The sequence below is a fragment of the Aquarana catesbeiana genome, linkage group LG03, assembly GCF_042186555.1.
Source record: "Aquarana catesbeiana isolate 2022-GZ linkage group LG03, ASM4218655v1, whole genome shotgun sequence".
NCBI lineage: Eukaryota > Metazoa > Chordata > Amphibia > Anura > Ranidae > Aquarana > Aquarana catesbeiana.
The window spans coordinates 616004540-616028638 of record NC_133326.1 but is presented as its reverse complement, the minus strand read 5'-3'; the positions used below and the strand labels follow the sequence as shown (position 1 = coordinate 616028638).

The window sequence follows — 24099 nt, the reverse complement described above, 5'->3', positions numbered from 1 at the left end:
CCTATGGCTTTAGTTATATCACTTTTCTGTATTGAAATATTCCCAACATTGTGCAGGGAGCTGGATCCTGGAGAAATCTTCTGTGCAAAGATGCCTGTCCTCTTCCTGTCACTGAGCTTCCAACGCTGCAGTGATTAACAGCCTGATGTCTTCAGGTAGAACAGAAGCACTGATGGTCCGACAGGGACACGCCCCTTCCTGCATCCTCCATTGAAAAAAGTTACTTCGCTGATCACACTGTTTGTAACGCAATCTGTGAATGGAGGAAAGAATCCGGTGACTGATCAGACTCTCCCTTATTCACAGATTGTGTTACAGGCAGTGTAATCAGTGAAATAACTTTTGACATGAATAGGACAGACAACCCTGCAGTGAAGATTTCTCTAGTATCCACCTGCATGCGCAATAAAGTTGTAGGGATTTTTAATTTTTTTTAAATCATTATATAAACCCAAAATACACATTTCAAAAGGCTTGGCATCATGCCTTGCTGTATGCAGTTTTCTTAAAGCTTAACTCCAGGTAAAAAAATGTTTACTCAAATATCTCAAACAGCCACAAACTATATAAAACCACTCTGTGTGTATCAAATGCCTTTGCATAGTCAGTATGACCTCAGAAAAGTAGCAGTGACATTGTCACGGTGCTGCACATAACTAGTGCAGAAAGCAGAGCTGTGGGAGGGACCCGACGGATACAAGACAAATCACCCTGCACAAATAGGGAGAGCAGCAGTGATCTCAATGTATTACAGTAATCTCCTGCACAGCGGTAAAATTCATGAGTTGTTCCATGGAGGATTCCTGCTAGTGATGAGCTTGGGCGTGTTTGGATCCTTGTCCAAACTCACCTGGGTGAGCCCGCAAGGAATGTGTCACTGTACTGGCCCAATCATAGGCGGCCAAGGCATTCCCCGCAGACTCAGGTATACATGCCCATTGTACAGTATATGCACTGCTGTGGGGCAGGCAATGTCCCAGCCACATATGATGAGCCCAGTACAGTGACAGCTTCCCGGCAGGTTCACTCAGATGGGTTTGGACTAGGATCCAAACATACCTGAGCTCATTACTAATTCCTGCACAGATCTGGAAGAAATACATAAGGGGCTTCGAGATTCAAGTAGAAATAAGCATGGCGCTTGGATTTAGACAATATTAGTTGTGCCCTAGGTTCAGCTTTTATAGCAAATCCTTTTTTAATTAAAGTTTCCTATACAAAGAGTCCATGATGGCAATAGTACTTATTGCTTCAATTTACAACATCATTGTCGGTCTATTGTGTGCGTTTCTTCAGTTGGCAGTTGGGCTGCCTTCAAGCACACACCAGGCAGTCCAAAGGCCAACTGAAAGAGACCACGCAGCAGGCTGACAACGCTGCTGCAAATTGAAAGTACGTGGTTCAGTGTTGTCAGCCTGCAAAAAGAAATTATGTTACTGGCAGGATCTCCAAGTAATAAGTTTGCAAGGTGCTTACAAAAACTGTATACTATAAGACATGATGCCACACCTAGTGAAAAGTTTATTTTGGATTTATAACCTTAAATGCGGTTGTAAACCGCAATGTTTAGGAGATATTCACAGTACCCTACAGGTAAGCCTTAGCCTTAACATGGTTTTTGTGTGTTCTTAACATATTAGTGTATATTTTTGTTAATGTGTGAAGTGGTTGAGAAACATTGTTATGGTTCAAATATGCATAAAAATTAACAAAATTGCATTATACGTGTGTACTCCCATAGAAGAGATATACATGCTGTTACATTACAGGCTCTTTTTCCCTCCAGCATCACAAAACCAATTACCGACAGGCAGCTGTATAATAAGGTACAAGGTGATATATCCTACATTTTTTTGCGGATTCTTAACAGTAGTTCCAAAATAATGCCAACTATTGTTCAGGCCTAATTTAAACAGTGTGGTGGGGCTTAACCAGCGTACCCCAAAAAGTAAGAGGAGCCAACAGGTATTTTATATTGTAGAAATTGATTGATCACCTAAATAAGGTAGTTTGCTGAACTGGCACCACATATGTCATAGGTTACACAGATCTTCGAGCTGAAAGGTAATGTCTGTCAAAAAGACAAATTTACAGTAGCATTATAATAAGAGCATACAGACTACAGAATGCTTTCCCTTGGAGGTAGGCTCCAGATTACTGGGTTGCCCTGGCTGATGGTGGGAGACAATTCCAAGAAGCTGTCTGAAGAGATATCCTGTAAGGGGAAACCTTCTCTTTTTTTCTTTGCCGGGTACCTCTTCCTAACAAGTGGGGCTCTACCTCCAATTTGATTGTAAGTAGTGTGTGTGTGTATAAGGTCAATGAGTTTCTGGACACCTGACAGACCCTTGTATCTTTCATCCAGTGCTGCACTGATGTTTCTGGATTCTGAGTCACGGGGAAAGCAAAAGAATTGCCAAAGGATCTGTGGGGAAAGGTAGTTGAACTGTATAAAACAGGAAAGGAATATAAAAGGATATTCAAGGAATTGAGAATGCCAATCAGCAGTGTTCAAACTAATCAAGAAGTGGAAAATGAGGGGTGCTGTTGAAGCCAAACCACAGTCAGGTAGACAAACTAAAATTTCAGCCACAACTGCCAGGAAAATTGTTCGGGATGCAAAGAAAAACCCACAAATAACTTTAGGTGAAATACAGGACTCTCTAAAAACACATGGTGTGGCTGTTTCAAGATGTACAATAAGGAGGCACTTGAAGAAAGATGGGCTGAAAAAAGCCATTACGATGCAAATGCCAAAGTATCCCGCTTACAATACGCCAAACAGCACAGAGACAAGCCTCAAACCTTTTGGCACAAAGTCATTTGGAGTGATGAGAGTAAAATTTAGCTTTTTGGCCACAACCATAAACGCTACATTTGGAGAGGAGTCAACAAGGGCTATGATAAAAGGTTCACCATTCCTACTGTGAAACACGGAGCTGGATCGCTGATGTTTTGGAGATGTGAGAGCTACAAAAGGCACAGGAAATTTGGTCAAAATTGATGGCAAGATGAATACAGTATGTTATAAAAAAAATACTGGAGGAACATTTACATTCATCAGCCAGGAAGCTGCGCATGGGACATACTTGGACATTCCAACATGACAATAAACCAAAACACAAGGCCAAGTCGACCTGTCATTGGCTACAGCAGAATAAAGTGAAGGTTCTGGAGTGGCCATCTCAGTCTCCTGACCTCAATATCATTGAGCCACTCTGGGGAGATCTCAAATGTGCAGTTCATGCAAGACAGCTCAAGAATTTACAGGAACTGAAGGCTTTTTGCCAAGAGGAATGGGCAGCTTTACCATGTGAGAAGATAAAGAGCCTCATCCACCAATGCCACAAAAGACTGATTGATGTTAAAGGGGGCAATACATGTTATTAAGAACTGGGGTATGTAAATTTTTGATCAGGGTCATTCGGGTAGTTTCTGTTGTCATTATGATTTAAAAAGAGTAAATACAGTTGATTGATAATACATGGCTTCAGCCAAACACTAACCATGAGTGAAAGAGAAGTTTTTGTGTTATCATTCATATTCTCTAAAAAATGGGCAAGAAATACAATTCTGCCAGGGTATGTAAACTTATGAGCACAACTGTATATATACCATAGTTTGTAGATGCTATAACTTTTGAATAAACCAAATAATATACGCTTATTGGGATTTTTTACCAAAAATATGTAGCAGAAAACATATTGACCTAAATTTATGAAGAAATTCGATTTTTTAAAATATATAAAATATAAACAATATGTTTTATAGCAGAAAGCAAAGAATATTGCTTTTTTTTTTTTTTTTTTTTTTCTAAATTGTTGATTTTTTTGTTTGTTTGTTTGTTTATAGCGCAAAAAATAAACGCAGTGGTGATCATTCAAATACCACCAAAAGAAAGTTATATTTGTGGGCAATTGTCAGTTAAAGTAATGCAGTGCTGTAGCGCAAACAATGGCCAGGTCATGAAGGGGGTAAATCTTCCAGAGGTCAAGTGGTTAAGCGCGCAACTCCCATAGTCTCCTAAATATCATCATCAAAATGTTACAAGTATGGAGCCAAAATATTTTCATACAAGGTAAAATGACAGACATCCTTCATACCACTGTAGTACAGAGACCGGTTTGATCATATATTCAAAATGAAAACCTAAAGCAGCAAAAACATGAACATTTGTGTATTCCATATTCCCAAACAGATTATGCCATGGAGCAGGTGCAGCAGCTGAAGGAGAAGGCAGAGGGGATTGCAGGCCGAATGTTGTCATTTCAGGTCTTCTACCGCAATCAGACGGCAGAATATTTCCAGCATGTCAGGTACCAGATAAATCATTCTACCAGCATTCTTTCTAGAATTATTAAATCAAAAACTCTTCTTCAATAAGGCATTGCATCTTTAATGGGCAAATATGTATCCCAACCAATCAGATTTCAGTTTACTAGTAAAAAAACCCCATCTCATTGGTTCTTTCATTTACTACATGTTACACATCATGCATGATGTAATTTTTCAGCATGATTGCACCATGTGAGCCGCGTTCTCTCTGTAGAGAGCATATATGCATTTGTTTGTTCTTATACTGCGTTTCCCCGAAAATAAGACCTACCCTGAAAATAAGACCTAGCGTTATTTTCCAGGAGGGCTGCAATATAAGCTCTACCTCAAAAATAAGCCCTAGTTTAAAATGCTTGTCAAATCCTATAATCCACTGTATTACAGTAGTATATAATGTACAATGTGTGTGTTTCTGTAATACAATTGCGGGGAAAAGAGCTCCGGCGGGTCACAGAAGCGCTGAACGGCGCTATAATGAAGGTATTTGGCACAATTATATTACAGAAACACACACATTGTACATTATACACTACTTTAATAGAGTGGATTATAGGATTTATAAGCATTTTAACTCAGTTCACGCTGGGGATTCCTGTCAGGCAGGGAGAGAGAGGGAGAGAAAAGACAGCACATACTCATTGTAAGACCTACCCTGAAAATAAGCCATACTGTGTCTTTTGTTGCCAAAATTAATATAAGACCCAGGCTTATTTTCGGGGAAACACGCTAAATTTTCTATAAGTAGTTTAGTATATTCTCATCTATAAATATTGGGTCAATTGGTCTTTGCAGTCATCTCAGCTAAAAATGATCATTGTAAGCAGCAACTGGGGACTTGGGACAGGAATGTAACCTGGAAAAGCCAGCAGGAACAAACATGGCAGGGCTTTCTGAGCAACACCACTGTGAGCCATACCAAGACCATTAGAGTTAGTGGATGAAGTGAATTACATTGGCAACATTACTATCTCTGTAAAAAATCTAGACAATCTTTGGAAAATAAGAAACTGCTGACAAGGGGTTTACCTTGTGCTAAGGGACTACAAATCTCACCTGTATTTGAGCCCTTGTTAATGAAGAATTTCTTGTATAGGTAGATTATTATCTATACCAGCCTTTCATTCAAGGTGACCAGGCACCCTGGGGTGACTTAGCAAAATGCCTTAAATTTATATACAAGCCAGCAGGTGGATCAAGCCTGCCTTTTAGTTAAACAAAGGGTTTTCATTGTGTGCTATTAAAACCTCGTAGCCGCAGGTGTCCTAACAAATCAATGACCTCATCGGTTGATAAGAACAATATTGGGCCCCTGCACAGCATGCTTGTTCGCCCCTGCCCTGCCCATCTCCGTCAGCACTGGGGTCACATTAGCTAATTAAAAACTTTTTTTTTTTTTTTTTTAAATGGGGTGCCTTGAGATGACTTTCCATAATTTTCAAAAGGGACCTTGACTGAAAAAAGTTTGAAAAACACTGAATTAAACTGTCACTAAACTTTCTCACAGCTGTCCAATACTTACCTTAAAGCAGAACTTCACTATCTTAGGCCACCTACCATCATTCCACCCCTACCCCTCCTCAACATAAATTTTTATTATGAATTATTTTATTACATTTTCTGGGAATTCGCTCCCCACTTCCTAGATTCTGGCCTATGTGGGAATTCGCTCTCCATTTCCTAAATGATGGCCTATTTGGGAATTTGCTCTCCACTGCCTAAATTATGGCCAAGTGGGAATTCGCTCTCCACTTCCTAGATTCTAACCTAGGCCAGAATGACATTTCTATTGCCTGCACATCAGGTTACCACAGCACACATCCCAGGAGGTCAAGGGTGTTCTACTGCGCATGCCCCAGGGTGCATCATCTGGGAGCTTGCTGTCTCTTATTGGTACCTATGGCCGGTACCCCAATGATCCTCTGCATTGCATGTGTGTTATTAGAAGGCCAGCTGCAAGAACCTGGAAGAGACAGCCATCCTCCAAATGATTTTATGGATGATTATGGTGGAGTGGGACACAGCAGTGGCATGGTGCGATCTGTACAAAACACCCCTGGATCACTGGGAATGTGAGTATGTATGTGTTAAGAAAGGTAAAGGGGGGGGGGGGACAGAAGGGTGGGGGAAGTAGATGTGAGTGAAGTTCCATTAACTTCAGAGCCATGACCCCCCTTAACAGCCTGTCCATTGAAAATCACATCACTACTGGCTGCACGCTGTTCTGTAACACTGTGCAGGGCCAATGGAGACCCAAGCCACTGCACTGTATATAAACAGCAGTTGTTCAGCTCTCCAGCATGCTTCCAGCACATTGCATTTCAAACAGACACATCCCTCTTCAGGGACTAATGATCTGTTCTGGTCTGACTTCCCCACCCCTCCCCTCCCTACATAACTAGGGGAGGAGCAGTAGGGTAAGTAATATGACTATAACTGGAGCTACTGATACCACATCCAAGATGGTGGCATTCCACAGTTTTGAGGCTTTTGAATGTTTAAATTAGGTGTTGGGTTTACAGGTAAATAACATGCATACAATGAATGGTCCGTCAACAGGGTCTCCTTACCCTTTGCTACGTACGGCACATAAAATAAATTAAAACATATTATACAGTAATAAAAAACAGAATCTTTATTGGCCTTTTCGAATATGTATGACCAGCCTGATGTGTTTAAAATGTAACTAAACACATATATATCTTGATAAATAACATAGTAAATATAGCAATAAAGTTACATATGTGATAACATAGAAATCCTAAAAAAATACTACTCACGCTACAAATATCTACAAAACGTAATACAATCCAATTTTGATTGGACCACTGGTGGTTTATTGCTCAGCTCCTACACCCAAATTACACTATATGGCAAAAGGTTTGTGGATACCAGATCATCTCATTTACACGATATTGTCACAAGTATGGGTGGACACAACTTTAGATTGCGCTTAGAAGTTGAAGGGTATCAATAATGCTCTTGGATAGAAAGAATTTAGACAATTCTGAGATTCCAACCTTTTGGGTAAGAATTTAACAAAGGCCCCTTTCTCTTTAAACATATACAAGCCCGTGTGTACTAAGCTAAATCTATTAAGACATGGTTTGACAAGTTTGGTGTGGAGGAACTTGAGTGGCCTACATACAGGCCTGACCTTAACACTACGGAACACCTTTGGGATGAAGTGGAATGCCCATTGTGAGCCAGGCCTTCTTGTCAACTAAGCATTACCTAGCCTCACAATGCATTTTTGGCTGAAAGGGTATACATTCCAACAGGAAGACACCAAACTTATATAGGAAACCTTCACAAAAGAGTTGGGACATTTAGAATATTAAAGCCCATGGGGCATCCTACAAGCTCATATAGGTGTAATGGTGAGGTGTCTACAGACATTTGGCCATATAGTAGTATATATGCTGTATATGGCCAAGTGCACATAGACAAATTGCTTTTTCATTTAATGAGTGATACTACAAGGACTACAGATCCTCTGTTCATAATGTACATTTATACCTGACAGTGTACGCAGTAACACATTTTGTATTGATTATTTCTGTTTTAAAATTTGACAGGGACAAGTGGGGAGGCCTGATGCTTCCATCCTTAAAAGACCAAAGTGGGAGCCATGGATCACCCATCAGCAGTACCCTTCATGGTGTGTTCTTCAGCTGCAATACAGAATTTAACACAGGCCTGCCACCAAATGACTCACCCTATGGGAGATGGAGAGTCACTGTACCCGCCAGGCACCTCTTTAATGAGGGGACAAATCTTTACTTTGCCGACTTCTATTGCATGTACAGTGCCTATCACTATGCCATTCTGGTGTTGGCACCTCAAGGCTCTCAAGGAGATATCTTCTGTAGCGCTCGCTTACCACTGCTGGACCCGGAGAACAACCCTTTCCTGACCCGGGGTGAACAGGGCAGTTACTGGCATGCACAGGATCTTATCCTTGAGATATTCTACACTGACCCAGTGCCCCTGGGTTTGGGCCAACTGTCAGAGATCAAAGGGCATCAGTTAATGAGCCTTTCAACAACAAACGCCAAGAAGGACCCTAGCTGCAAGGTGTGCAACATTTTTGGAGGGCGCTAGGGAGGCACATGTAGTTTGTCAGCACTATTCGTTGAGTGGCTTATGGTGTTGAAAGTGTAAGTAGTGCATTTCCAAAACCAATCCCCACAGAACACCTAGTCCACACGCAGACATGAGAAATAATTAAAAAGTGCAGCTTAGTGGTTCTTCCCTTGAAAACAAACGGGCTACCCTATGCGCTATAGGCAGAAGAATGAACAGAGCAGGTTTCAGAATCAGTGATTTGACATGTGCCAAAATGTTTCACCAGATATAGCAAATCAGCACTGATGACTCACAAGGAGTAAAATAAATAGGCAGATGATTGCCCACCACTAGCTGGGATTTGTCACCTAAACCTTATCCCTTATATTATTGTGTCTCAAAGAACTGTGTGTATTCCTCCACAACAATCAATGAGATTCAAATGTTCATTCTCCAGCTGTCATTTTTAGCCCAGGCTTGAATTTGATTGGCTATTGTGAAGAAACACAGTTTGTCTTGGGTGTTGTAATAATAATAATAAAAAAAGAACTGAAAGAGGTTATGTTAGGCATACTAAAGCAACTCCTACAAGGACAAAACATTTAACAATAAACTGCTAATTCTATCTTGAAAGAATTACAAGTAAGCTGAAGCCAAAAAGTCTACCCAATTTACTATGCATAAGTTTAAATCCATTCACAGACAGATTCAGCATGCTCTTTACGGTGAATCCTGGCCTTCAGCCTGATATCCCATACTTCTATCTGGTACTAGCCCCTGTCTCAGAGATATACAGAGTGTGGTCCCTGGAACTACTGAACACAAGTATTTTGTCAGTATTAGTTAGGCTTCATCTTTACTACAATTCAAAAGGCTATCAACAAATACAACAATCTTTACCTTACTTTTTGAAATGTATTTAATTCTTCTGTGCAAAACTTGCATTAAATTAGCTGTACTGAATGAGTTACTTAGTAAATGGAATAAGCTTCACAAACCCAGAACCAGAAAATAGCAACTCAAAGAACTACTTAGGGCTGAGGGTGCAGCGGGAGAACTTGCCATAATGTTCAAGGATGCATGGCTTATTTGTACATTATGGCACACTGGCCTTGGAGAGTTTGTCCTTCTCCAGCAACACAACCATCAATACCATCTTCTCGGAGGCTTCTTCTGCTGACCATGTCTTCTTCCTTCGCCATAGGGTGGTCAATGACAATGCAGCTCCCACACATGCATAGTGGATTTGCATGATCCAGACACTAGGCTCCACTCTTCTACATTTATCAAGGTCCGGGTCAAGCACTTAGAATGCCCTAAAGCCAGGAGGGTCAACTTAACCAACCACATCAATATAATTTTCAAAGGAATGTCAGCAGTATGCCTCTTGTTATGGGTCTGAAGAACCAAGTCTCTTTTAAATCCCCCTATGTATTAGATTTTTATTATTACTTTACAGGATTTATATAGTATTAGATGGCCGTAAGAAGCCAACTAGCAGGTGACTGACATGATATCAGCTAAATATTCATGTTTATGGAGGTAGCAGATGTCCCTTATTCACACAACAAATGATTAGCTAGGAAAATTCAACCTCCCTTCTAGACTGGTCAGGCAATTGTATTAGATGGGATGGCATTTATCTCATTCTTGTTGAACAAGCCAAGAGAAAGCAGGTGAGTGGATTATTTCATGCTACCACTAGAGGGCACTAGCTGAGACAATATTTTTATCTAGCTTCATGGCAGGAACACTAGTGCTGCAACTTGTATAAGAACAGTGGCTATATCCCAAGGTTCACTTCCTAAATAACATGGCAAAAATCAAAATTCCCTATTGTTTGGCTTCGCCAGCTTTGTCCTTTTAGTAAATTAGACTTGATATAACCAGTTCGTAGGATTATCTTTTTTTTTTTTTTTTTTTTTTTTTTTTTTTTTTTAGGTAGCTTGATACATAACCTGCCAGCATTTGTGCAGTAATGAAAGTCTCTAAACAGGATTTTTTTTTGAAGAATATAAATGCATACATGTTGTCTTTTGCTGCATTGCAGTATAACATTTAATTGCACACTCCTATATTGCATGTTTAGAGCTGAGAAGTCTGGACACAACTGTCCTGCAGGGGAGTACTGGAATTTAGTCATTTGTAAACAGATTAGGTAGAGGGGTTCTGATATTTAAGGACCAACAAATCCCAGAATAAAAAAAAGCAGCATTGACAATCACTTGATATAAATAAAAGGAATAAAAAGTGAAATGTGTGCTCAAACAGAAGCAGAAAAAAAAAAAATCTCCTATTCCAAGCCATATATTGAGTGTATACATGTTTGTAATGCTGGTTTGTAATGTTGTGTTCTTTTTTGAGTTGTTTTATCTCACCATGTCAAAGTGATATTTAAAATTACATTTACAAATACAGATTATGTTTGATCATATTTGCTGTAGTTGTATTGCTTTATAGGACCAAGCCATGTGGCTTTAAATAATACACATTGGTCAACATCACATGGGCACACTTGGGCTGTATACACACACCTGAGCGTTTCATAGTGTTTCGAAGCTCCAAAACCCTCAACATCCAAGATCCCATCAGTTGGGCTTGATTTCACCTAAAGGTAGTGTTGCTTGATGCTCAAAATAAATATGATCCTCTTTTGAACTTCAAGTGTTTTTAGCCTAAATAAACTTCAATGGGTATGCCTGAAACATTGCAAAAACATGCAAAAATCGCACATATTGTATGTGTTTTTACATAGTAACTAGTTTTCCAATGGCTAAAAATTTTTAAAAATGCTCACGTTTAAAAAAAAAAAAAAAAAAAAAAAACTATAAAAAACAAACAAAAAAAACAAAACTGTAAAGACACTCAAGTCTGAATGCAGTCTTAATGGTTCATTTGAAAGCAGCAGCTGCTTCTGTAATAAAAAAAAAAAAAAAAAAAAAAAAAATGTAATAAAGAAAGCGAACCAACATGCTTTAGAAATGTACGAGGGGTCTTCAAAAAGTTTTCACACTTTTTTATATTTCATAGAGCTTAAAGTGCGAAAACTTTTTGAAGAACCCTTGTACATTAGCATGTTTTGGGACAGCGGAGCACAATAAAATGAATAAGGGCTCATGAAAAACAGTATTTTTATTTTCTAATCAGTACTGAGCCATGTTGGTATTGGAAGTGGCAGAATCACTGGTGCCCATTACAGCTCACAATAACTATTACCCAGTTTAGGAAATACATTTAAAGAGCCGTGGCTGCAAAAAGTAAGGCACCTTGATTAGATGATTAGAAGTCAGGACTACATTAGATGGAAGACACGGTGGAGTAATTGATCCTCCGTTTACAGCAGAATGCACTTTCACTTTTATTTCAGTTCAGTCTGTTCTCCTTTTTCAAAAGTGGCTGGGAAGTCTATCAGCCTTCTAATCCCTAAAGCTTCATTCACACTATGATGCCAAGCATTGTGCATACACACATTTTTGCGCATTAACACTACAGCATTTGTGAATGCAAGCAATTTTGCACTCATTTACAAAATGCACCCAAAACGGGTGTCCTGCTTGCAGTGCCATTCATTGTTACTGGTACCCCAAGTGTGTCTGCAAAAGACAGGGACTTAATGCGTGAAGCATAAAAGATTTAAATGAGCTAATTTGTCATGTGTAGGGTAGCCTATTGACATTTTTGGGTTGCCCTGTGCATGTAGCAGAACAATGCGTTAAAGAGTGCATCCACGTGACATTATGTATCATAGTGTGAAAAAGGCCTGGTGTAAACAGAGGAAGAGGTGGAGTGCAGTGCTGAGATTGGACTTGGACATTTTGAGGGTGAATTGTTTCACAGTGCTTGCTGCTACAGAGATCAGTGTGGGTGTGTTTTATTTTTTTTTTAATGCCTGTCTAGAGTATGTAAATATGTTTAAAAAAAAAAAAAAACACACACACACTCCTGTCCCATATACCATTTCATTCTTAGTTCCTAAAGGGTCCGCTATACAGAAACAAAACAGGGGTTACAGCATTTCCAGTAAAGCATAATTTTTTTTTTAAGTGTACGTAAAGGAAAACTTTTTTTTAGTTTTTGATAGAGTAGGGAAGAGGGTTAGACAGTTAGTCAAGCAAAAATAAAGAGAGAGATGGTACTCTCTCTGATGTGGTGGGACTTTAGAGGGAGATAGTTTATCTGTTAGTTAGTCAAGCCTTTATTTTTGGTGTCCTTGCTGGGGGGGGGGGGGGGGGGGACAACGCTATTTGTTATGGTTACCAAGATAGAAAGTGAGGGTAAATCCATAAAATTTTGATTTGTCACCAGTGTAAGAAGTGAGAGAAATCTTCCAGTGGGGGGAAAAAAAATACTTATATGAACACTCTCACAGATGAGAATTCAATTTTCTATTTCACTTTGTAGAGATTTCCTCATTTCCCTTTCCATCTCCAGGATGGGAAGTGAAAGGAAATCTCTCCAGTGGGACAGAGACCCCAAAACATAACTTGATAGAGGTTTTAACCCCCCTTCCCCATATTCCCCAATCTAGAATTGAAGAAAAAAAAAAAAAAAGTTTTAGCTTAACATATTTTAAATTGTTCCAGATTGCTCATTTTATTATGCAAATACATCCAAACATTTAGATCAGGGGTCTCCAAACTGGTCTACAGCTAAGGTCAGAGGTGTATTCTCAATGTGCACAGATTAACGATTAATGTCAGCAGATGCTGCCTTTGGTCTCTACTTTAAACCTCCCCACCTCAACCCATACCTGGAGGGGGGAGATTCTGATGGAGACCCTGATGTAAATGGGGGTGGTGGGCTCTGTTGCAAAAGGCGATTTTGATAGCGACATCGATGTAAGGGGGAACTCTAATGGGGACCCTGATATAAGAGGAGCTCTCATGGGGACTCTGACGTAAAAAGGCAGTCTGATTTGAACTGTTAATGTTTTTAATGTTTTTTTTGCCCTTGAATTATTGTAAACTATACAATGTGGCCCTCATACTGAAAAGTTTGGAGGGACCCCTGACCAATACATCTAAAGCTCAAAAAAAGACATTACAACAGCCACAAACAGGAGGGAAATTACCCTTGTATTTTTACATATCCATTAATGAATGTTTTTCATAATTAGTTTAATGCCCATTTAATATTAAATTTATAGTGGTTATTTCATTTTCAATATAAAACCACAAATCATGCATAATAAAAGTATTTAAGCTTCCACCCTAAATATTAGCCTTGTGAGTGGTTTGTTTCCATCAGCGTCATCCCCCTACATGTACTCTCAGTGAAGGCGGTGTTTAAATGTCCATCACAGTAAATTAATTTCCATGGCAATGTTGTGCTTTGACTGCTATGTAAAAGAAGAAAAGCTGGAGTTGTAAGGGGTTGTAGTGAGAGTGACTAGACCCATGACCTGAGTGCCATTCCTTTTCTCATCTTCTCAATATAAAGAGGGCAGAGAAGGCAAATAATAGATTTCCTAAATAAACACAGCTGTTTTGGCAAGCAATTTCCCACTGAAGAGTTATTATATGTGCTGAATAGGGTTGTCAGATCATTCCTTTTTTTTTTTTTTTTTTTTTCTAAAAAGGGAGGTCTACATGAAATACAAAAAAGCCTCATGCACAGAACATGTATCCCACCATTTTGTTTTAAACTTGAAGGATACATGTACATGCAAATAACTGACCTAACTATTCCATCCTGTACTCCCAGCAGTTCTTTGCCATTAGGGCCTATAAAGAATAGGCTGTGCATGCACATTACCAGCAGTCCTCTTGTCTTCGAGGACCAACATAGTGGTGGCTTCTGGACTGGGTCCCCCACTTATCTAAAGTAAGTACAATGAGGTATAGCTAGAATTGGGCAAGGGGAGAGGGTCAGTTAAAGAGGAACTAAACCCTCCTATCCTTTACAGTTAAGAAAGCTGCCATCCTGATCTCTGTTTGCAGTTGCCATGGTGCTGCATATTTGATCAATTATGACACCAGCCATTTTCTGACTTGATTTCAGAGCTCATCTATACACATCCCCAACTTAACGACCCTGTAACCTATTTTTCATTAAATCATTTCTTTTGTTTGTTTTTTTTCTTCCCCAAACATCTACAGTAATTTCCTAGTAGTCATGTGCAAAGCTCAGACTATGGAATTTGTAGTGTGCACTATTTCTAGAATGAGCAAGAGGCAAAGTTATAAACATGCTAGTATGCATTGCATACTAGCACATTATGTGAAACTTACCTTAAAACAAAGCCCTCCAGCAACATGCAGTCACCGCCGACAGGGCTTCCATCTTTGCCTGGTCTTCCTTCCGAGTTGGTGGGCTCCAGTCCTTTGATTAGACGAGCCACAAAGATATTGCAACCACGAATGCGAGTAGGAGCCGCTGTTCATAGCAAAGGACTCTGAAGGAGTGGCGCAGGTATGACGTTCCTTGAGAGCGAATACGCCGGTGACGGCACGGGCGGCTTCACAAGTATTTCCTTAACGGCGCACATTTAGGAGACATTTACTGTACCTATAGGTAAGCTTTCTTATTGGCTTACCTATAGGTAAAACTCAACCAAGGGAATTTACTCCCACTTTAATATATGCTTGAATATAATTTTGAAACTAGAGTTTAGTTTAAATTGATGGATTTAGTTCCACTTTAAAGATACTGTTGTTGTGTAAGCTTTTCCTTACAAAATCGCATAGCTCTGCCAATCTTTGTTTTTAGCCACACGTTCCATATCAGTAAGCTACCTACTTCATTTTCATTACTTTGGTGCTGGTAAATTTGATGTGGCTAATTTTTGCCCACTGTCACAAAATGACTTGTAAACTGAAAAAGTAAATTATAAGACCCAAGAAATTAAATGATCACACCCAAAAATGTGATTTATTGCACCCTTAACTTGCAGATACCCCTAACAAGCTTAAAGCAGATCTAAACCCTAATTGGGGACATGGATTTTGCTACAGCACTATGCATTATAAAAATGCCTTTTTAAAAAAAAATTTTTTTTTTACCTTCTTTGCATATTATTTTGCATCTCAGTGTTCCTGATTGCCTCCAGTCTCTTAAGGCAGCCATAGATGGTTCAAATCTTAGCTGGATCAGCAGGAACCGAGCTAAGATTCGAACCAGGTATGGGCAGGCTGAATGTATCCAGCCAGGTTGGGTACAACCAGCCTGCCAGATTTTACATGCGGTTATTGTAAGCGGCTGTTTTAGCCACTAGCAAAAATCACTGTGTTCTCCCGGCGGGGACAGCTTCACCGCCTGGACAACACAATAGCTCAGCAGGAGGGATTTCCCTGTCAACACATTTTCTCAGTCTATGGCCGGCCTTACAGTCTATGTACACTTGCTCCAGCATCAGCTGCACATCATTTCTCTGTACTGGCTTCCCGATAGTGGCAATGTAGAACTATACCTGCGCCATGTGCATTGGCACAGCCACTTGCAGTCTCTATTAGGGGTGTGTGTTACAGGGTCAGAGTGCAGGAGAACAGCTGAGAGACTGTTCTCAGATCATAAAAGGTTTAAAATGATAAACTATTTTAGAAATATTAACATGTAAAAGATTTATACCAGATTTTTGATTTACTTCAAAATGAAATTCTAGTCATTTTTAATTTATATTTAATTACACATATGGAATTGATCAGCTTATTATAAAATAATCTAATGAATGTTTGTTATTGTTAACATTTCCATGTATAGCTTGCAAATATATTAGTACAAGGGCCAGATATTTCAGGAGCCTGGAAACTGCAACTTCTGTTTCTTTCCTGATCCTCCGCTGCACCAGCACAATCCAGTGGCAGACTGTCCCTTTGCATCCTCATGCCCAGGAGTAGGGCTATGGACACCGCTCTAGACCACGGGGTGGGCATAGAATATGCCCAGACTGGTCTAGTTGCGGGAAGTAGCGGAGGATCAGATAACTATATATCTCCTTTTTAGGTTGGAGTAGACAAAAACCAAGCAACTAAACATTGCAGTATGGGCCCAGCCCCTCTGCAAGGGGTCATTTTTTAATTTGCCTGTACTAGGGCTTTAACCACAGAGCAAAAACACAAATAATCACATAGTTAGTGCTATGAAAGAAATAATTTTCACATGCTAAAATGTAAACCAAAAATGTATACAAGCACTGACCTGCTGCCCTTAATGGCAGTCCTGCAGCTCTCAGGTGTCACTAACTGCACATGAATATTTAGGCAAATGTTTTCAATAGCAGAAGCTAAAAATATGGTGGGACTAAACACATTTTGTGAAAGGTTTCCATACCTTGACAGCTGTCATATATAAAATGCACGTTCGTCACAGGTATTACTGCAGCAAAATTTCAAATGCACCTCGCTACTATGTAGCTCACAACTAATGAATCTTCTGGCACTGTGGAAGTTCAGGCAAAACTTTATTGGTAAGAACCATCTGTCAATTTTCTACTCTTGTCTCTACTCCTGGAGCTTGTGTGTGCTGCTGTAATGGCTCTTTCACACCAGCAGCCAGTAGAAACAGGTGCCCCGAGCCAAGGTTTTGCCACCCAAACAAATGCTAACATTACAGCCTTACAGGGCTCTACACATGCTGTCCCCATAAAGCTTTGCGATTGTGGCATTTTTACCTTGGCCTGCAGTTTGACAGGCACCACCATTTGCCCATTGAGTTCAAGGGGGGCACACCACAATGATGAGCTAATCGTTTAGCTCACCATTTCAGTGTGATTTTTTTTTTTTTTTTTTTTTTTTAATACAAAATACCCCAGTTAGATAAAAGCAGAAGATCAGGAGGCAGCAGGATTGCCTCCTGAATGCTTACCAACCATTGATAACCGCCATAGGTAAGCACTGTCTAAAAGAAGCCACTCAATTATGTTTTCTTCATACTAAGCCAAAAACACTGCAATAGCATTGTCACTCTACAGGCCATATTATATATATATATATATATAGATATATATCTATAGATATAGATATATATCTATAGATATATATATATCTCTATCTGCCCTAATCATGGAAATGCCATACAAATCTGGACTGCAGAATGTTAGCAGCCTCTCTTTTAACCTGCTTTTTGTACAAAACTACAAGGAATTCAAATTTACATGACCAATTTAAATTATATAAGGGTTATGGAATTGTGTCTCTTCAAAAGTCTAACACTAGAAAACTTTTTAGGGGTACAGAAAGTAAAGTATCTCCTGGACCTGCACTCGTGCAAATAGTCACATGCTTGGTGTCTGGGGTTTGGGAGCGTTGAATGAAGCTTCTAGGTGAAAGGTCAGCGTTGTATGGGTCAGCATGATGACATCATGGTTAATGTGTACAATAGGACAACTTACTCTTATTACCAGACTACTATATGATACTTATCTGTGGTTACAGAAGCAGCACTGTATAAAGTAACTTATGGGAGGTACATCAGTGAAATGTTGCCATGTTTTCCAGGCTGGTCACATTGGAATATCAGAACCTACTGGATGTACAAATATGTGAGGCAGAACCTTCTGTGGATCACCATGTAGAGGGCACATGGAACTCACAAAATCCACAACACCTACCATTATCATCCATTACCATATACTTACAAGCATGGGGAAGGCAAATGGCACCTAGTAGGGCCTCTTCCAATACAGCACATGTTTTGATGTTACAGCAGTACACAGTCACTGTATATAGCACCTATGTGCATCCATTGGCAGTCCATTTGGGTACTTGTAATAGCTACACAATTGTCAACAAGGTAAAAGCTAACTTTATGGCCAACAGTAAAGTGCTGCCTACTTCTTATTCCGGGCAGCCGTATCTTGTACACAGTGTCAGTTCATTATTTCAGTGTAAGTCACAGCTCACTGGCTTCTCACTCTGTTCTCAAAATGTGCAAAAATCAACTTTATAAAGTTTTTTTCACTATACAATTGAAATAGTAACTGGGTACAATGTTGTCCACTATGCAAAAGCCATTTATTTCATCTGTCTTAAAGAATGTCCATATAAAACTTCATAATGCCAAGCTGGACTTAAAGCGGAACTGAAAACTGTATCTGAGCCCCACAAACTGAAATGCCATTTGATCAATTTTTAATATTCAAAGCACACTCCATCCACGTCTCCATACTTTCTTTTGTTGAGAAATCACTTTGAAAAACACCCCCTAACAATTATAGCTGCAGCCATTCTGAGTAAAGGCAGAGAAGTAATGTAGTATTTACTTCTGAGAATCCATCTGCCCTTATGCTCGGGCATGCAGGTAGGAGGGTGTGCTTAGCTGAGAAAGTCCCTCCTCCAGACGAAAGAAAAAGAAATGTCCATAAACACCCTTGAGATGTATTATATCATTTTGGCCCAGGCCAGAAGACATTAAGCAACTAAAGAGATCTAAACAAAACAATAACCAAAAAAATTGATGATATACTTTCCTATCAATGTATTAATGCTAGCAGCGTAAGGTTTAAAAATGGTCAATGTTGACTGAGAGAGTGAAGTTCAGCTTTAATGGACCACACTGTCCTACTGAGTAACTATCTGGATTGTATGTAGACACAAGCTTTATTTAGTTGATGGCTGCACGTTTAACAGAGGAGTGAGAAGCCAGTAAGCTGCAAGTTGCACTAAATTAATATGATACTGTGTTCCTATAAGCTAGATGCAGGTGCCTTGAGCCAAAAGTAGTCTGCACTTCGCTGTTCAGCTTTTCATAAAAGGACTGATGTCTAACAGAGAACAACAGCCAGCGAGACATCTGCCCATCTTTGAAGGAATCGTCCGAAGACAAGACCTGCCAGGGTCTTTGAACTTTGACACGAAAAGTACAAAAAGCTTGGTTCTGTTTTCTTCATGGAAATATGTTCTGAAACTGGTTACAAAAAAAAAAAAGTTTCCACTGTGTCTTACAGTTTTGTTGAATTCCAATGATCAGCCTGTGATGGCCACCCTAACGCTGGAAGGTGCTTGTGCTACTATCTATGTCATAATGCTGGACCACATTCAGTGGCAAGTTCTGCATAGGTTGTACAGGTACCTCTGGCATATAAGAAATATGGAGGCTGCCACTGCTGACCTTTACTTTGAAATATTGGTTGTCTCGCTGACTTACTAAAGCAATGTCTTCTGTGCTTTCTCAGGCATTGACCTGGATCCAGTACAGACATAGGAAATGCCCTGGGCCTGGAAGTTCTAGAGCCAGATATAACCAGAGAACTAGCATTTTCAGAAAGAAACCAGCAATGGCATCTTCCTACTGCTCTCACAACAGGTGTGCTTTAAGACAAAAAAGGCACTGATCTCCTTGTGACACCATTCTTTGGTGATGTCACATCTGCCTTATGCCACATATGGTTTTAAAAATACTGAGAATTCATTATAAAATGTATATTAAGCTGTATGGAGAATGCTACTGCTGACCTCTCCTTTAGAAACGGTCGGTTGCCTGACTGTCATGTGGAATTATTGGTGTCTGATCCACTGGCATGGGGCAGACATGAAGAAGATCAGTTCTGACATCACTCAGGCTTTGCTGATCTGCATACTTGTTTCAAGTCAGTCACTGAGAAAGCATTAAAAGCCAGGCCACTAGCATTTTCAGGGGGTCAACAATGGCAGCCCCCGTATTTGCGTCAGTATAGATTTTACCAACTTCCTGTCAAGACAGGAAGTAATGGGAAATCTCTCCAACAGGGCCACTGACCACAACAAAAGCCCACTTGTATGAAGGGTTATATTCTATTACTGCCTGTAACTTCCTGTTAGGGTGACATCCTTTCCTTATTAAAAGCATCACATGAACAGGAACCACATTGGAGCCAGGCAAGAAAAATACCCAATATAATACCCGATAGAATTGTGCACTCTTACTAGATCTAAAACTTATCGAAATCTTTAAAAAAAAAAAATTGTTAAAAAAAAATAAAAAATAAAATCTTGACTGGAGTTAGCCTTTAGGGCCCAACCAGACCTATGCATTCCGGTAATGTTATTTTAAGCCTGCTTAACCTCAACACACATACTGCAGTTCCATTAATTTGGAATGGTACCACAGTAGTACTTTTTTTCTTTGCACTAACATGCTTTGGTATGCAACAGACTAAACCAAAGCACCTGTGTTGCAGTTCACCACAATGCATGTCAATGCACTACCTGATAATGCAGGTTTGATTTTAGGTAAACTGCAGTGCTTTGGAGAGGGCTGTCTTAAAGTGTAAGTTCACAATTTCATCACCCACGGACGTACCCACTCCAGTGGGTGATGAGCTGCCAATGTCCATGCAGCCACATCAGTGGTTGTGAAAATTTAAATTCCTGCTCTTCTCCCTCTCTTTTCTTACTGGTCAGCACAGGAACAGAGCATTGCTCTGATCTGTTCCGGAAGTGCTACAGAAAAAAAGAGGGAGAAGTGCAAGGATTCCAAATTCTCAGACTGTTGGACCGGCTGCATGGGCACTGACAGCTCATCACTCACGTACAGCAAGAACCAGGGGGGTATACAGTATTAGTTCACCTTTTCTAAAAAGTTGAAATAACCCTTTAGCACAATGCATGTTAACACAAGAGATACTGCGTCAGACAGAATAGGTCTGTATGAGCCCAACAGATCAACAGTTTTCTGCACTAGAAAAACAGATATTCACAAGAGCGCACAGAAAACTGTTTTCTATGTGCCCCTTTCACACTAAAATGCATACTTAAGGTGAGCTGCGGTGAAGTACAGAAACCGGCTTTTTTCTTTCTTATGTCTGCTTTTTTTTTTCCTGTTCCGCACTACAGTTCACCCGCAGATCCAAACTGCTGGACCAAGGATCTGTTATAGAACCATCATCTATGCGGAATATAATGACACATCAATCTGTCTCACAGCTCAGCCACACTCCTCGTAGACCAGAGAAGAAAAAAAAAAAAAAAACAAAAAAAAACAGGAAACACAAAAAAGGTGCTCAGGAAACGGCAATAGGCAGAGGTCACCGCTGACAATGAAGTACATAAATACCACACAGTCTTGCCATTGCCTCTACTTATTGCAAACTTGGCATACATACAGTTGTGTTTTAAAATGTGAATACGCAAAAAAAAAGTCAGCCATTCCACTCATGTGCATTCACCTTAAGATTTTTTTTCTGGTGTAGGTTTTACACTATTGCCAGAATTCTGTGAGCACAGCACCGGCCCGACACTCAAGATTCACAGTGGCGACCATCTTTAATGAGTCCAATGCTTACACATTTATAGCAGACTCTCTCACTGAGTTAGGTGGGGCTTCTGGCTGGCTCAGTGACTACAATCCTGTTCTTACCCAGACTGGCTGAAGCACAGAAATGCCTATAGAAAAACAGAAGTCTTGAAGGTAGATTTGGGGGGGTTGTAGAAGGGTGAATAAAATGGCGAGACATTAGACAACGGGTGTCAGTAAAAATAGTTTAAAAAAAGGAAGAAAAAAAGTGCCCATTTCAGGACTATATAGAAAAGCTTCAAAGCCAGACCCATCTTACTGGCCATAAAAAGAATACAATTAAAGGACCGCTAAACCTAGAAAAAAAAAAAAAAAAAAACAAACACACTTAGGGGTGAATTTATAGAAGAAAAAAAATGCAGAACTATTCATCCTTTGAAACTGCATGTACACTTTATTCTGTGCGAAAGGAGGCAAAAAAAAAAAATAAAAATGTTACTGAACTATTTTCTCTCTAGGTTGAATGCGAATATTCTTACAGAACAGAGTGAATCTGGAAAATACTGCATGATGGCAACAAGGTGGAGTTGAGGATCATAGTAAATATTTTTTTTCCTATGATCAAAGTGGCCATAATCTGATATTCTTCAGATTCACTATTCTGTATGAATGAATAACTTTCAAACTAGAGAGAAAATAGCTTACTGCCATTAATTTTTGCCCCTTTCATGCATTACAAATGTCAATGCAATTTCCCACGACAAATAGCTCTAAGATTATTTAAGAAAAAATGTGCCCCAAATACGTTCTATAAAGCCCCTCTTAGTAACATATACAGAGCCATATGCGATTGTTTCAGCAGCTGCATTGAAATGAAAAGAAGACAGAACGGGTAATATAGGAAGAAGGTGGAGTGGTATTCTGCTACACAATCAGATTTTTCAGGTTTATTCTAGAAAATCGTGTAGGAAGCAAAACACTAAGTGCAAAGTGAACCACCCATACCTGGCCTGTAAAGTGAATTTGGGTTGGTTCTTGTGGACTACTGCATTTTGTACTTTAATCCCTGCACAGTTTATTGAATAAGGTATTTGGGTTTATTAATTCCATTTAAGAAACCTGTTGACAGGCAGCTTCTTATGTGAAATATTTTGCGGTCATTAAACTTTAATAAAAAAACGTGAGAAACTTCCTGCATGGTTACTGTATGAAGGCTTGCATATGACTCTGAATGTTATGTATGCCTTATTTATGAAAGGCAACTTGTGGGTTTAAGTTTAGTGGCCCTTTAAAAATTCAAAAAGCTAAATTCACAGGATAAAAGTTGTTCCCTAACCAGCACTCAGCACAGGATTAGTGTGTTCAGGCAGAGCCTTTGTCATGTATGTTGATGTAGATATGTAAAAAGACATATAGGAAAAAACTTCTGTCCATCTGCCAGTGAAAAGTCTGTGCTCTTAGATATCCCTGAGGATCTTCTAGTCCTTTATCCTGTGTGGTGCTGCTTGCCACCTCACATCCATAGAATCAGAGGTTGGGGTCCTGCAGGTCAGGAATCGTCCCCAGTATTAGGTGGACTTGGTCCCGGAAAACAACAAGGCAGAAGGGTAGAGAGTGGCGGGGTGTCACTTGCGGGCATGAAGTGTGTCCTGAAATTTAGTGCTGGTGTATCGGATTTGAAATCCCTTTTTGTTAATCGAGTCATCAGAGTGGAATCGGACGGTCAGAGATTCTCCTGTAGAATACACCTCCTCCGGGGGCTGTGGAGAACAAATTGTAACTGATCATGAACTGGTTTTAAACAGAGGACATTCAAAAAACATTCAACAATAAAGTGGACTTCAGTTATCAGTTGCGTTGTAGATGCACAATTCAGGTTTTGGGAGTGGTGCATTTGTATAAAACTTCAAGGCAGATACAAGGGACACAAATTCAGCTTTGTATTCATTAATACACCATTAAAGCTGGCCATAGACCATGGTTGCTCAACCTGTGGCCCTCCGGAACTACAAGTCCCATGAGGCATTGCAAAGCTGATAGTTACAAGCATGATTCCCAAAGGCAGAGGTATGATGGGAATTGTAGTTCAGCAACAACTGGAGGGCTATCGTTTGAGCACCCATTCCATAGACTGTTCAAATCGTGGCTGGTTCAGCAGGAACCAGCCGAGATTTGCACCATGTGTGGTAGAGCTGCACGATTCTGGATAAAACGAGAATCACATTTTTTTTTGCTTAGACTAAAGATCACGATTCTCAGCGTAACATTTTTCACATTATACAAAAAATTTGGGCCAACTTTACGGTTTAGTTTTTTTGTTTAATTCATTAAAGTGTATTTGTTCCCAAAAAATTCAGTTTGAAAGACCGCTGCTCAAATACAGTGTAACATAAAATATTGCAACGACCGCTATTTTATTCTCTAGGATAAATATATATATATACCGTATTTATCGGCGTATAACACGCACCCCAATTTAGGAGGGAATTTTAAGGAAAAAAACTTTTAGGAGGGAAGTTGAAGGGAAAAAAAACTTACATTTAAATGCCC

General features: G+C 39.7%; 2 protein-coding genes across 3 annotated transcripts in view; one reads left to right on the top strand and one right to left on the bottom strand.

Annotated features, from left to right (window-relative positions):
* Nucleotides 1-10834, top strand: part of PHYHIP (phytanoyl-CoA 2-hydroxylase interacting protein) — an 82880-nt gene extending 72046 nt beyond the window's left edge. For both annotated transcript variants that reach the window (XM_073622271.1, XM_073622270.1), the window contains exons 5-6: nucleotides 4199-4316; nucleotides 7911-10834. In XM_073622271.1, coding sequence (XP_073478372.1) covers nucleotides 4199-4316; nucleotides 7911-8436 — 644 coding nt within the window. In that variant the 3' untranslated portion in view covers nucleotides 8437-10834. The remainder of the gene's footprint in view (nucleotides 1-4198; nucleotides 4317-7910) is intronic.
* Nucleotides 10300-24099, bottom strand: part of BMP1 (bone morphogenetic protein 1) — a gene marked incomplete in the record, with an annotated part of 156797 nt that continues 142997 nt past the window's right edge. The window contains 1 exon segment of the mRNA XM_073622269.1: nucleotides 10300-23309. Coding sequence (XP_073478370.1) covers nucleotides 23175-23309 — 135 coding nt within the window.